This window comes from Leptinotarsa decemlineata, unplaced genomic scaffold (assembly GCF_025532065.1).
Source record: "Leptinotarsa decemlineata unplaced genomic scaffold, Ldec_3_MD MMD2_tig00001621_RagTag_RagTag, whole genome shotgun sequence".
NCBI classification, from domain to species: Eukaryota; Metazoa; Arthropoda; class Insecta; order Coleoptera; family Chrysomelidae; genus Leptinotarsa; species Leptinotarsa decemlineata.
This window is the reverse complement of record NW_027412566.1, coordinates 321,804-334,959: the sequence shown is the minus strand read 5'-3', so window position 1 is coordinate 334,959 and position 13,156 is coordinate 321,804. Positions and strand designations below refer to the sequence as shown.

Here is a 13,156-nt window from a genome sequence, read left to right as displayed (position 1 = left end):
TCATGCAGAAACATTTTCGTTACACACGAAATTTCAACTCTGGTTGGATCATATATTTATAAGTTGTCAATTTATGTTTTCACTAACAGGAATGACTTCATTCTCAATATTGATATTCATAATGAAAACACTCGACAGAAACAAATGATACACGTTAAAGTATAAGATAACTCAAAGTGCACCAAAACGTATACCTAGGACCAAGAATTTATAACTGTTTTTATTCTTCAAGAATAAGAACTCAGGTGAAAATCAACAGCAATATTTATATGTGTGTGGAATTGGCCGTGGTGGTAGTGCACCCGACTCACGATCGGAAAACCGTGGGTTCGATTCCTGCTTCGACCAGATATTTTTTTTTAGAGAATTTATCTAACATGATTCTGCGACCATGTTAGGAATCACACGTTAAAAGGTGAGGCCTTGTTAGTCCTTAGCTCGCACAAGTTTCTCAACTTCTGAGAGTTGTTGTTCGTATGGGGGCGACAGCTGAATAACGGAAAAACAAATTGTAAACAGATATAGTAGGTAGTAGAGCATGTAAGGACAGTATACTTCCGAACAAGTAACAAACCATCATTTTACCTGTATAATAGGGAGTGTATCGAGTAAGGTCGGCTAACTTCCGAACACTTAACAGTAATAACCAGATGATGACATAGTAGACTTTGTCGAAACGTCGTGAGATTGAAGATATTAGCACATAACACGGATCAAAACCCAGAAATCAGTTCAGCAACCAGAGCATTTTGTAGTTTCGCAAAAAATGGCATCCTCTTCGAAATAACCTGAAAACTTCCAATGATACGTAAAGTATAGCTCTAATTTGTGTTTATCAATACTTCAATTGATAATTTTTGAGTAATTTGAAAGAAAATGCATTTTTTCAAATTTTTTTGAGTTACAGTACTCTCTTTTCATTTCAACCTCGTTTTTTTAAATTGTTTGTCGTGTCCAATCTTCGTAGTTTAAATGTTTAAATGAATTACAACGCCGTTTGTTTTCTTGTTATTTATGAATAAAAAGTAAAAGTTCTCGATAAATTATTTTTTAGTGGAACTTCTCGATAGCACTTCATTCACCTTATAGCCGATGGAATTCGATACTTGTGCGACAAAATTCCGATACATCATTTGATGCAGTGACCATAGATCCGCTTCCGTTTCAGATTTATTACGCGGTCATGGCCTACAATCCATTTTATCCAGTGAAAATTAAAAATGAACAAGTTCATTAATTTTTGGTCTCATCGATCACCATTAAAATGTGATAACAACAGTTCACAATGCAAAAAGCGATGGTAGAATCCGATTCACTGTCGTTACGCTTACGGTTTTCTATAACTTTCTGAAATTGTCGTTTCGAGAAAAGAATAATGAATATATTATTATAGTATACAGTGTCATCCCCAAAGTATGCACCATACGGGAAACTCATGAAGGGTTTTTCGACAAAATGTTATTCTTGATAATATTACGAATTACACAACTATGTGTTAACCAATAATAAAATAATTTTTAAATTGTTTGGTACAAAGTTATTTTTATTTTTCGTTAATACCGAAAATTACTCAAAATCATACAGTATTGTAACAAGAACTTAATATTCAATAATGTCAAATCACAAAACATCAAAATAAAATAGGTATTTCAGAACAAACTCATTGATTTTCTAGAGATTTTCTTGTCCAAAATAATTCTCCAAAATAATCTCCAGAAAATCAATGAGTGTTCCAAAATACCTATTTCATTTTGATGTTTTGTGATTTGATATTATTGAATATTGAGTTCTTGTTACAATACTGCATAATTTGAAGTAATTTTCGGTGTTAACAGAAAATAAAAATAACTTTGCACTAAAAATTTTAGAAAATTATTTCACTCTTCAAAAAATTGACCGTGGTTAACACCATAGTTGTGTATTTTGCTGTATTACATACAAGCTTTTGAAATAACCCATCGTTTACAGGATGCTGTCTAGTTATCGTTTAAGCAAACATTTTTTTCCGTAGTCCCCATTTTAAAAAAATGGTACAAAAATGAAACTTTACTTAGATGGCCATTACTTCAAATCTAGATGTATTTTTTAATGCTGAACAACTGTATTTTGTTGGTGTATGTTTATTTTTATGATATGCACAAACTTTTATCAAGAATAACTTTTTGTCGAAAAACCCTTAATAAATAAGTTTCTCATATACAGCATACTTTGGGGATGTATATGAAAATATCTATTCGTTTATTATTTTTTTTAGCTCTCAAATCAAATAAGGAATATATTTTGATGAACATTTATCGTGGACAAAACATATTGAAATCATTCGAAAAAAAGTAGTACCTCTCATTGGTATTCTATTGGAAATCAGGAACAACATTCCTACAAAATTTTTGAAAAATATTTATTTCATTATTATATAGTCACAACTGCATTGCCTTATTATTATTTAATAATAAAACCTTTGGAATAGTCACAAAATAAAACTAATAAATGCTCATAATTAACGTACTCAGAACCAAGACTGAATGTGAATTTGATATATCAAAACATTCATTAGATTTGAACACACTACACAAACAAAAAAACTCGTTATTTCATCCATTCAATAACAAATAAATCAAAAATTTCAAGTACGAATTTTAGAGAAATCAATAATATTCAAGTTCTTGCCACGTGATCGTACGGCCAATAAGAAGTATAATCTTGCGAGAAACAATATGAGGAAAACGTCTAGTATTTTGGCAAAAAAATTCATGGCTTTTGCATCATGATAATGCACCTGCTCACTCATCATTGCTTATTCGCAATTTTTTTGCCAAAAACAACATCGTAATCATGCCTCAGCCACCATATTCACCAGATTTGGGCCCCTGCGACTTTTTCCTCTTCCTAAGATTGAAGAGACCCATGAAAGGACGGCGAATCGCTGAGAGAGCTCAATGTATTTTATATTTGTGGGGGGCTACTTCGAAGGGGACAAAATAGAAATTGATGAGTAAATAAATACTTTTTGATAAAAATTAAAATTCACCTCATTTTCTAAACAGACCTCGTATTTGAGTACCTACCTATCTTTCTAGCAATATGTGATCAATTAACTATTGTAAAACCTTTCGTGCTATTTCGGTTGGGAATTTTAAACAGCGAAGAATGTTGCCAACTTCTCAATAAACGATATTTTACGTCAATTCAATAAATTATAGAGAATTTCTTCGTAAGGAAATTACAGTAATGAATATGAAATATCACGCGAGGTTAATTGATTTGTTATTGATTTTTCTAAACAAGTTTTCAGATATGCGGTAAGGAAATTGCAGAGCATTATGAAACAGCTTGGCAACATATTTGTATTTCAACAAGAATAATAATACTAACAATAAAAAGTGACTTCAACTTTCGGGATTAAATCTGTACTTCCCCCATCAATCCCATGTATTATATAACTCAGAATCCAGATCCGGGGCTTTTAGGTATCTTGAATAATTAAAATATATCCTGTAGAAAAGTATGATTCTTACCTGGTCCGAATTACAATTGTGATCACAAGCGTAACCATAATGACCATTATCCGTTCGGTTCTGAAAAAAAAAGGTTATGATAATTATATAGCTATGATATATATAATTTTTACTCTGTTATGTGTAATTTTGAGATGATACTACTGATTATATCATTCAACTCCAACCTATTGTCAACTGTTTCCACAAAAATGAAGGTCGTTTCAACATATTACACCTCTATATAGGGAGAATAAATGTATATGAGCCAAACCGGGAGAACTTTCTCCAAAATAATTTTGGAACATTAAAGTGTCTAATTTTTTTAATGAGAACATCAATGCAAACCATCTTTTGACAGTGGAGCATGAGTCCAATCATGATTATGATTGATCTTTCGGAATTAGAGAATTAGAGACATTGATGTTTTTCTGAAGAGAAACGTCGGGAACTACAAATGCTGTGAACATGGCTGAATTTGTTTTGATACTGACTACTGAAATTTATATAAAAATTAGATTCATTCAAAAAAAGTTGATGACGGAAAGATGCAAAGGTTTACAAGTTCTCAAGTGATTCCTCAATTTTGATATCTGGCCCTAACAAAGGTGAACATAAGACTAAAACATAAGACGAATTAAATAAATTCAACCAGTGGTGTCAGAAGAACAATTTAATAATGAACTACTCGAAGACTGTTGCTTTTCAATTCCACATATCGACTACGGGAAGAGATATCGGTGAAAACCTGGATATAAACAGTTCATCAATCACATTTCGAAGTAGCTCCAAATTTTTGGGTACAATCGTCGACGAAAACCTCAAATAGAACAAATGCATATTGTGTCACTATTTTCCACCTTGAATAAGCACTTCTAGAGAAATTTAAAGAGCTGTTTAAATGAAGAAGGTCTCATGAGCGTCTACTATGCATTGGTATATTCTTCTATTAGTCATAATATTATAGTTTACGGTCCCGCTACTGGCAGCAGCAGAGTCTTCATAGTATAGAAAAAAATCATACGATTGATATTCCATTTGGGTTTTCGAGAACCTTGCAGAGATGTTTTCAAAGAAAAGAAAATATTGACATTCACGAATTTCTAAAGAAAGAAAGCCGATATTAAGTGAAAGTACTCGAATGATCAATAAATAGTCATATTTCGAAAGAATTAGTCTATTCATCACCCGAAGACGATTGTGGATACTAACAATCGAAACGTCGTGAAATAACTTGGCTTGGAATCTTTCAATTTTTGATTTCCATCTCATGTTCATAATTTTCATCTTGTGTTAATAGGTCAATTTTTTTTCTATGTTGAGAAATTGTTTGTTTGAAGGTGGTCAAGCTAGCGTAGAGATACGTAACATATGGAAACCTCTAATCAAGCGAAAAACGACCAACTTCCGCCCGCGGAAAGAGGGAAGAGGGGATAGGTGAAGCACTCGAATGGCCTATAAATAGTCAGATACTAACAATCGAAACGTTGTGACATTTGGTTTGAAATTTTTTAATTTTAATTTTTTAATTTTTTGAATTATTTTATTTTTATTTCTTAATTTCAAGAACGAAGTTTTAATGATGAACGAGAACGGGAATGTTTCCTACTTATTCATCAAACTCAAACACCTGTTCATGCAGCTGCAGTTTCGTAAGAAGGTATCATCTTTCCCTCCAACCGATTTCCTGGAGTCTTTGAAGTCCACTAGATACTCGTTAGGACAACAAGTGGATTGTTCCGAATTCTTGGGGATCTCGTTGAATACTCTTTGTGAGCAAAACAATAGCAAAATCAATACTCCTGACCGCTCTGGACTGAATGATTGCGTACAACCCATCTCGTCTTGTGTATGTAAATCTTTTGCTGGAAAAATCCTCACTTGTTTACTTTGTGGTAAATGTTCAAGAAGTACCGAAAACTTATGTGAATTTCTGGAACTTCATCTAGCTTTTCCTAATACGACTAATAACCAGTCCGTGCAAAGCTTATTGTTAAATCATCTGAAAATGGAATTTTTAACAGGTGATGATCGACTATATTGTCAAACATGCGGCAAACTAACTGTCTGTTATAAGGAAACAAGTATAGCTGAGGCTCCAGTCAATCTAATAATTACACTGATGATTTTCAAACAAGATTCAACCTCTAACGGAAGCCAGAAACTCTTTGGAAGGTTCGAAATAGATGAACATTTCAACCTAGCAGACCACTTTTATAATATTCATGCAGTCATTGTTCACTGTGGTTCTGGCGTTGAATTTGGTCATTATTACGCCTTGGTCAAAGAAGAAACGGACTGGTTTAAGTTTGACGATAGTCGTGTCACGAAGAGTTCTGGCGAAACATTTCGTTTTATAAGAGAGAGGACATTGTTAGATCAAGATCTTCAGATTTCGGATTTTCCTGCAGCTGAAAAAGCAAATGCGCCACTGGAATCAATGAAATCGCCCCGGAGCGCCAAATAATTTTCATTGTTGTTTTTATTTTATTTTTATCGTTGTTTTAATTTTTATTGTTGTTTCAATATGGAATGTAGTAAGAAATAAATCAGATATAATTTTTTGTTAATAATATTTTTAATTTTTTCAATTTTTTCAGCTTTTATTAATATTTCAATTTTTATTTGTTTGGTTGTTGTATGTTATTTCTTTGTAGTTTCAGTTTTTTGTTTAATAAAATTGTTATTTTCAGTTAATCTCTTTGATTTGTTTCAGGGTTATCAAATCAATTTATATTATATTAGACAAGTCCGAACTGATAAAATTGAGAAATGGTGATGAAAAAAGCTTGCCGAATATTTATATCAAGTATATCTTTTCTATATATGACTTTATCATGGAGATAGTTTGGATTTTATGTAAAAAAATGCTGTGAATCACACAGCATCTTAACCTAAATAGTGTTCTCTGTATATGTATAGTAGGGAGGATAAGTGTAGGCCCACAGCACTTAGGCCACATGTGACCCATTGTACATCCTCCCAAGGAGTTGTCCTTGTAGGTCTAGGTCATCGTCCATTCCGTCCTTTCTAGGAAGGTGGACAGGTCGCTGGGAGACTTCTCTTTTATATCGGCAGGCGTAGGCCAAGACTCGCCGAACACACACTCTCTTCTTTTCTCCGGACACTCGCGTAGGACATGCCTGACAGTTTCATCTTCCTTTTCACACATCCTGCATAAAGGTGTGTCCACTAGCCCCATATTATGGAGGTGTTTTCTTAGTTGACAGTGGCCAGTCAGAAATTCTACTGTTACGCGTAGATTTCTCCTGGTCATTGCCAGATATTTCTTCGGCACCAGCTTCCCAGGGTCGCCCAAGACAAGATTACATCCTTTGATTTCATCCCATCTCTTTAGGGATTGAGCATGGGTGTGACGTTTGACTAGTTCCGCAATTGTCGAAGTCATCAGACCGTAGGTGTCACAGGGTCCTGAAATTTTTAGTCCAGCTAAAGACTCACCAGTGCGATTACCTTACTTAACTACTGTTGTGCCCTTCAATCCACCTCAGGATAATGTTATTATCTACCGAGGCTTTGGCTTAATCTTGGTGGCACTCTAGTACTACCCTTAGGTAACACTTAACACAAGGCTGCTATCAGTGCAGATTGTTATGTTTTTGCCAGAAATTCCTTTCCTGGTTATTTCTTTTGTGACGATTGGGATACCAGCCAATTCTGTTTGAACCACGCTCGTATTTTTCCCATTCCCCACTTAAATATAGTTTACGTGAGTAAATAATCTTCAAGCTAGTGGAACTTCCTTCCAACATAATATTATGGAAACTTGCTGATAACTGAAAGTTTCACTTTTTTTTAGGCCCCATTCGTGCTCCGCCTATTAGAAAAAATAATCCCATAAAAGCAACAACAACAATATAACTACACGCATTCGGCCTTTATCAACTATAATTATAGCTAAAAGTCGCGATAGTCTCAGAGGGTCAACAAAAACACGAGATAAGACGAGCTGAAGGTAATTAATTTTTTAAATGAAATTCATATCGATAAGCAACAATACTTTTTCAAATTCTTGTCAGGAATGAAACGTCGGCCACCCAAGCGACCATGTATTGTCTCCACTGGCTATTTTTGGATTGTTTTTTCAATTAATTATAAACGCGGAGATAAGACAGAAATAGGATAACGTGTTGTCGATTGACAGAAAAAAATATATAAGAAGAAACGGTTTGAAATCGTTCACGACTCATTTGGAAAATGAAAGAAAACAAATTGGAAATATTAACCCTGCTATGAGTACTGAAATAACATTCAGTGTACCACAAGGCACAGTACTGGGGCCGCTCAGTTTAGTAGTCGCTTGAGATGATGGTTGGGTTTGTAAATATAACAGTTGGACTGATGAGTTCGTGGGCTAACGTAGAAAAAAAATTGATGAAATTTGATTTCATTATTCAATATATTTATCTTCAAGGGCGGCACAACGATTTTAACGGTTATATAATTTTTGGATACCATTTTAATAGCGCTCAATTTCTAGGGAGTATTTTCTTGAGGCCTGAGAACAGAATTAAGTGGCTGAGGCCAGCTCTAGAGAACACCGTGGATACGAAGCCCAATTCATGCAATTTTGCCATCTTTTTTATTGATTTGTTTATTTATTTATGCACTGTTCTTCAGGTTACACCCAACTACAGAACAGGGATATAAGTCAAATCACAATACAATACAATTACAATAAGTTGTAAGATAAAAACAATACATATAAAATTAGCTGAAGTAAAAAGACCTGATCTCAGAAATGGAACAGTAAAAAATATCGAGCTGACAGCTTGGCAGAATCGCATTTGTTACACATGTTATGCAGAGGTGAAAGCTTCAGAATATTATTTGTACTTGGTGTTGGCAGATAAAAAGGATTAACCACTCTAGAGGTTGGTCTGGGTACATTGTAATTCAGTTTTTTGCTGAATATGTGGGTAAATAATTAAATTATTAGTCAGTTTGAAAAGAAAAATTGTGGAGTGACAATCACGACGGCCACTCAAGCTATTCATAGCATGTCTAGCTAACAATTCATCTTGTGGAAATCCAATTGGTGGATAGATATTGTCTGATCTATAAGAGAGAAGTTTTAGGAAACGACGTTGTACAGATCTTTCAACTTTAAAACGCGATTGGGGTTGGAAATCCAGCAATGTTGCTGAATCTTATATCGACAACTGCATAGTTAACAAAATGAAAATTTCAAAAAGTATAGTAGAATCCATTCAGCCTCCAGTGCCATTAGAACCTGAACACAACAATGCTGTGGAAGCTCAGTACGTTTTCCCATCAACTTCAACTTCGACCGCAGCTAATATTTCAATTACCGAAAACATGTTGAAACAAAACGACCTGACAGGTGTTAACGACATACAAGTATTATTATATATGTATTCTAATTTTCAATACTTGAAAACAACGCAACCGTAGAAAATGTATAGTTTACAATGCGTGAGAAAACGACATATTTATCTCGTTTGCTCGCAACAAACTTCTGCGCTCGTGAGGAATATGTCGTTTTTCTCACTTGTTGTACAATACACCATATCCCACAAACTAATAATCTGACAGCTGTGAAATTTCTACAAATGTCTTTTGGAGGTTAGGGTTGATTGAAAAGCATATGTCACGAATGAGTTACATCTTCTCATGTCATCGATGATAGTACATTAATTCGCTCATTTGATTCAATCCCAGCCATAGGAATCTTGTTTGATTCGAAAGGGGAATATTTTCAGAAGACATTAATTTTTGGGAAGGAGTTTTTTTTTAATTAATTGTTTTCTTCTTTACTTCAGAAGACTCCCACTTTTTTTTGTATAGAGATGGAGAAGTAGAAAGCCAAAACCTTTCTTTCCCAAAAATTACATTTTTCCTAAAAATATATCCCTCTCAGTTGAAATGTCATTATTATCGTGAATATATGTTGCTGCAATTTGATAATCGAACACAAAAATAGGAAATAAGCATTTAGGTATCAGTCAAGGATCATGTATATCGTTGACACTCGCATCGAAAGTTATAATCACGGATTTAGATGAAGAAGTTGGCTTATTTACAAAGGGTACCATTATGAAAGACATGTACAAGACACCTGTCGTTCGTTCCTTCACATTTGAGTGACTACAAGTCAAGAACTTCCTCCCATCCACCCTGTGTCGGGAATCACAACCGTCAAGTTGAAGACAGTTTGGTAATAGGTACGTTCTTTCAGACACATGAAAACTTACACTCATTTGTTTTTCTCTGTGGATACACAGAGTACAAGCCCACCAGTCCAAAATATAATGATGTAATTTCATTATTCTGTATTATTTTTTAATAATAATAATAATATTTATTTGTTGTTCCTTATTACAAATAAATACAATAATTATTCAATTTAAAAAAATAATAAAAAAACTACAAATGAGGCGAGAAACAACATATAACGGAAGGGTACTGTTGATCTTAGTTCTAGCCGTGAAAAAATAAAACTAAACTTGAGAAAAAACAAGGAAAAAGGAAGAGAAAAAAGTGGAAGGAGAGAGAGGGAAGAGGGAGAGAAAACATGTTGAATTTTATCCCTGAAAATTTTTCAGAAGTATAAAATCTATAAAATCAATGACTTTCTGATTGAACAGCGATGAGATATTTTTGTAACAGCACTTGAATAAGGAAACTTTATTTTTGTGGAATATTATTATACAAACTATTATGTTATAACTGAAGGATCGTCGATATAGAGTGGTTCGATAGGGCGGAGGAGAAAGCAACCCTTTAAACCTCAAATTTAAAGTATGTACATCGCTATGAAATTTTATTTTGTTATACAAATATGATGGACATTTGTAATATTTTAATATTTTATGGAAGAAGGTAGCTGAGTGTAAAAACACGTCTATTTTCCATAGTTAACCAATTGGTTTCGTAACTAACTTGTATGAATCAATCATTTTGTTCTTTAATATTCTATTTTTATCGTTGATGTACAGGCAAGAGTATAAAGGATGCTGTAGAAATTATTAGTAATAATGATGATAATAATTTTTTATACTATCACTATATATGATACATCAAGAAGAAATTCCTGAAATTATGGATACTGGATTGAAAACTTAAATTCAGATACTTCAAAATATAAAATATAAAGAAGTACACATTTACACATTCAATGAACATACTCCTATAACACCTTGACATTTGATCGAACTTGTCCTGCTTTCTTTGCTCTTGGCTCTCCTGGGGTCTTCCATTGGGACGATTGGTTTGATGTCCCAACCATATACTCATGGTTCGTCAGGAGTTATGACCGTTTTGAGCAAATCTGGATCGCCATTGACGTCATTCAACAATTCCTGTGTTTTTTGGTCAGAACTTTGGAACGATCTTTGCTGCTAGACGCTTCAGGCCCAAAATTTACGAAAAAAATGCATGACATGAGCTAACCGCTATACCGACATCCTCAGCAACTCCTCCATAACAATTTTCTTCAGATTCTCAATATTTTCATCATCACTCATATCTGCTCGACCGTCTGTGAAAAACGTGTACCCCTTGTAAACATTTTTCTGACTCGGAATACAATCGCCGTATGCCACTATCAATATTATAAGTGTTATTGACATCATTCAACAATTCCTGAGACATGCCACACGTTTCATGCCCAAAATTTTTGAAAAAATTGCATGGTATGATCCATCCGATATGCCAATATCCTCAGCAACTTTTCTAATCGTGATTCAACGATTCCTAATAACAATTTTTCCCTTTCCCAAAATTTATATTTGAGCACTTAATTTCGTTTTTTATACAAATATAATGCAATTTTTTTCGATAGCTTACCAACAAACTAAACGTGCTAAACAGCTGAGAATGTGAACATATGTTTGAAACCGCTAAACTATTTTAAATAATTTCAAACTAAATGTTTATGGTCATCTTCGAAGAAGCTTTTCATCTATTTGAAAAACATCCTCAAGAACATTATGAGTTTTTGAAAGTTTTTCACCAACGCTTTCAGTAATTTCAAAGATGTCAAAAAACTTGGTTATTTTCTGTCGACAGCTCTGATATTCTTAAACAGTGGATTGTGGTATACTGTTTTTCTTAGGATAATTGTTTTTTGAGATAGACGAACATTATTTTTAACAGGTCAAAAATAACATTTCAAACACTAAAAGAACTCATACGAACTCGTTTCCTCCTTTTTATAGAAGAGGAAGAACGCCTCTTCACTCACAGGCGATTTTGGTGAAATTGGTGACACGTGTGAATCATTGTATTCGTGCCATGGTATAGGATTATCTGCAGAATGCTGTATAATGTCCGCTGTAAGTAAATTCACTGTAATCCGAAAGTGTATATAGATTATAACGACAAGGAGTCACATTATCTGCTGCATAAGTGTTCATATCTGATTCATCTATAGGAAATTCGATGGAAACGTTTAACTTGCCCCTGAATCTTTCTGTTGGAGAGATTCTGAGTGAATGACTAAAATACGGGGAGACTTATGGATTGATAGAGAGTTTGTGCATTTTCTTCTATTCTTGCAACTCGAACGCTACTGTTTTTCATGTCCATCCAAAGTTTTCTCTTTTGTGAAATAATTCAAACATTGTGATAAACACAACTGGCCAGTTCTTTGTGATATGGGGATTTTAATTGACCAACGAAATTATCTACAAATTTATTTAAATACAAATACAGTGAAGAGAAAATAGAAAGACCAAAAAAAAACAAACAAAAAATATCAAAGATAAAAAAAAATTACAAATATGTTATCAATAAAACAAAATGATTTCAAAATAACGTGACATAAATCGTAATATACATTGTGGTATACCGAAAGAATTGAATCTGTATGCAAAATACTCTTCCAAATTGTAGAAGCCCTTTCCCAAAAAAGGTTCTTCACTAATTTTCTAAACTTCTTAGGTTCAATAATTGATGTAATATGTTTCGGTAGATGATATATATTTGTCTACTTCTATAGATTTGAAAATGCCTGGTCAAAGATGATGTGGGCAATGGAAGGGCAAGTTTTTTATCGCTACGCATAGATCTTTCTGTATGGCTTTCAAACTTTTCTTCATGTTTGTGAAGTAAGCAGACAGCCTCCAGAATGAATATATCAAATATTGTTGATATTTTATTTCTACAGAAAAGTCAAGCATCTTCAATTTGAATATTATTCTCAAAGCACTCTTCTGGATAACGAATATACTCTGTATCAAAATCTGGCTGCCTGAGCTCCAGAAAGGAATTGACTCTTCATAAGTGAATAGTATGCATTTATTGCTGCTGAAAATCCGAGTTCACGAGATATAACATTTATGGCAAGGCAATCAAAAGTAATTTGCGTATCAAATTTTTAATTACTGTCAGTATATCAAGAAACTCAGTTACAGGCCTACTTTCAATCATGTGTTCACCTGTTTTACTTGTTCTATGTCCCACTTGAATGTTATCAAATTTGTTTCAGACACATTCAGCGATAGCATATTCGATTCACACCACTTTTTATTTTTTCTAACTCTGAGTGGATAGACCAAGTCAAAGTCCCAGTGTCTTTATTACGTCAAAGTGCTCCAGATATATCAAGTTTTGCCATATCGTTAATAAATAGCAAAAATAAAAGTGGGCCTAGGACTGACCCCTAAGGAACTCCACGT

At 33.7% G+C, this 13,156-nt stretch overlaps 1 protein-coding gene across 4 annotated transcripts in view; it reads right to left on the bottom strand.

Moving 5' to 3' along the window:
- The window catches only part of sev (receptor protein-tyrosine kinase sevenless), a 109,273-nt gene that overhangs the window by 84,201 nt on the left and 11,916 nt on the right, over nucleotides 1-13,156 (bottom strand). For all 4 annotated transcript variants that reach the window (XM_074176109.1, XM_074176111.1, XM_074176112.1 and 1 more), the window contains exon 2: nucleotides 3,516-3,575. In XM_074176109.1, the coding sequence (XP_074032210.1) occupies nucleotides 3,516-3,575 (60 nt within the window). The remainder of the gene's footprint in view (nucleotides 1-3,515; nucleotides 3,576-13,156) is intronic.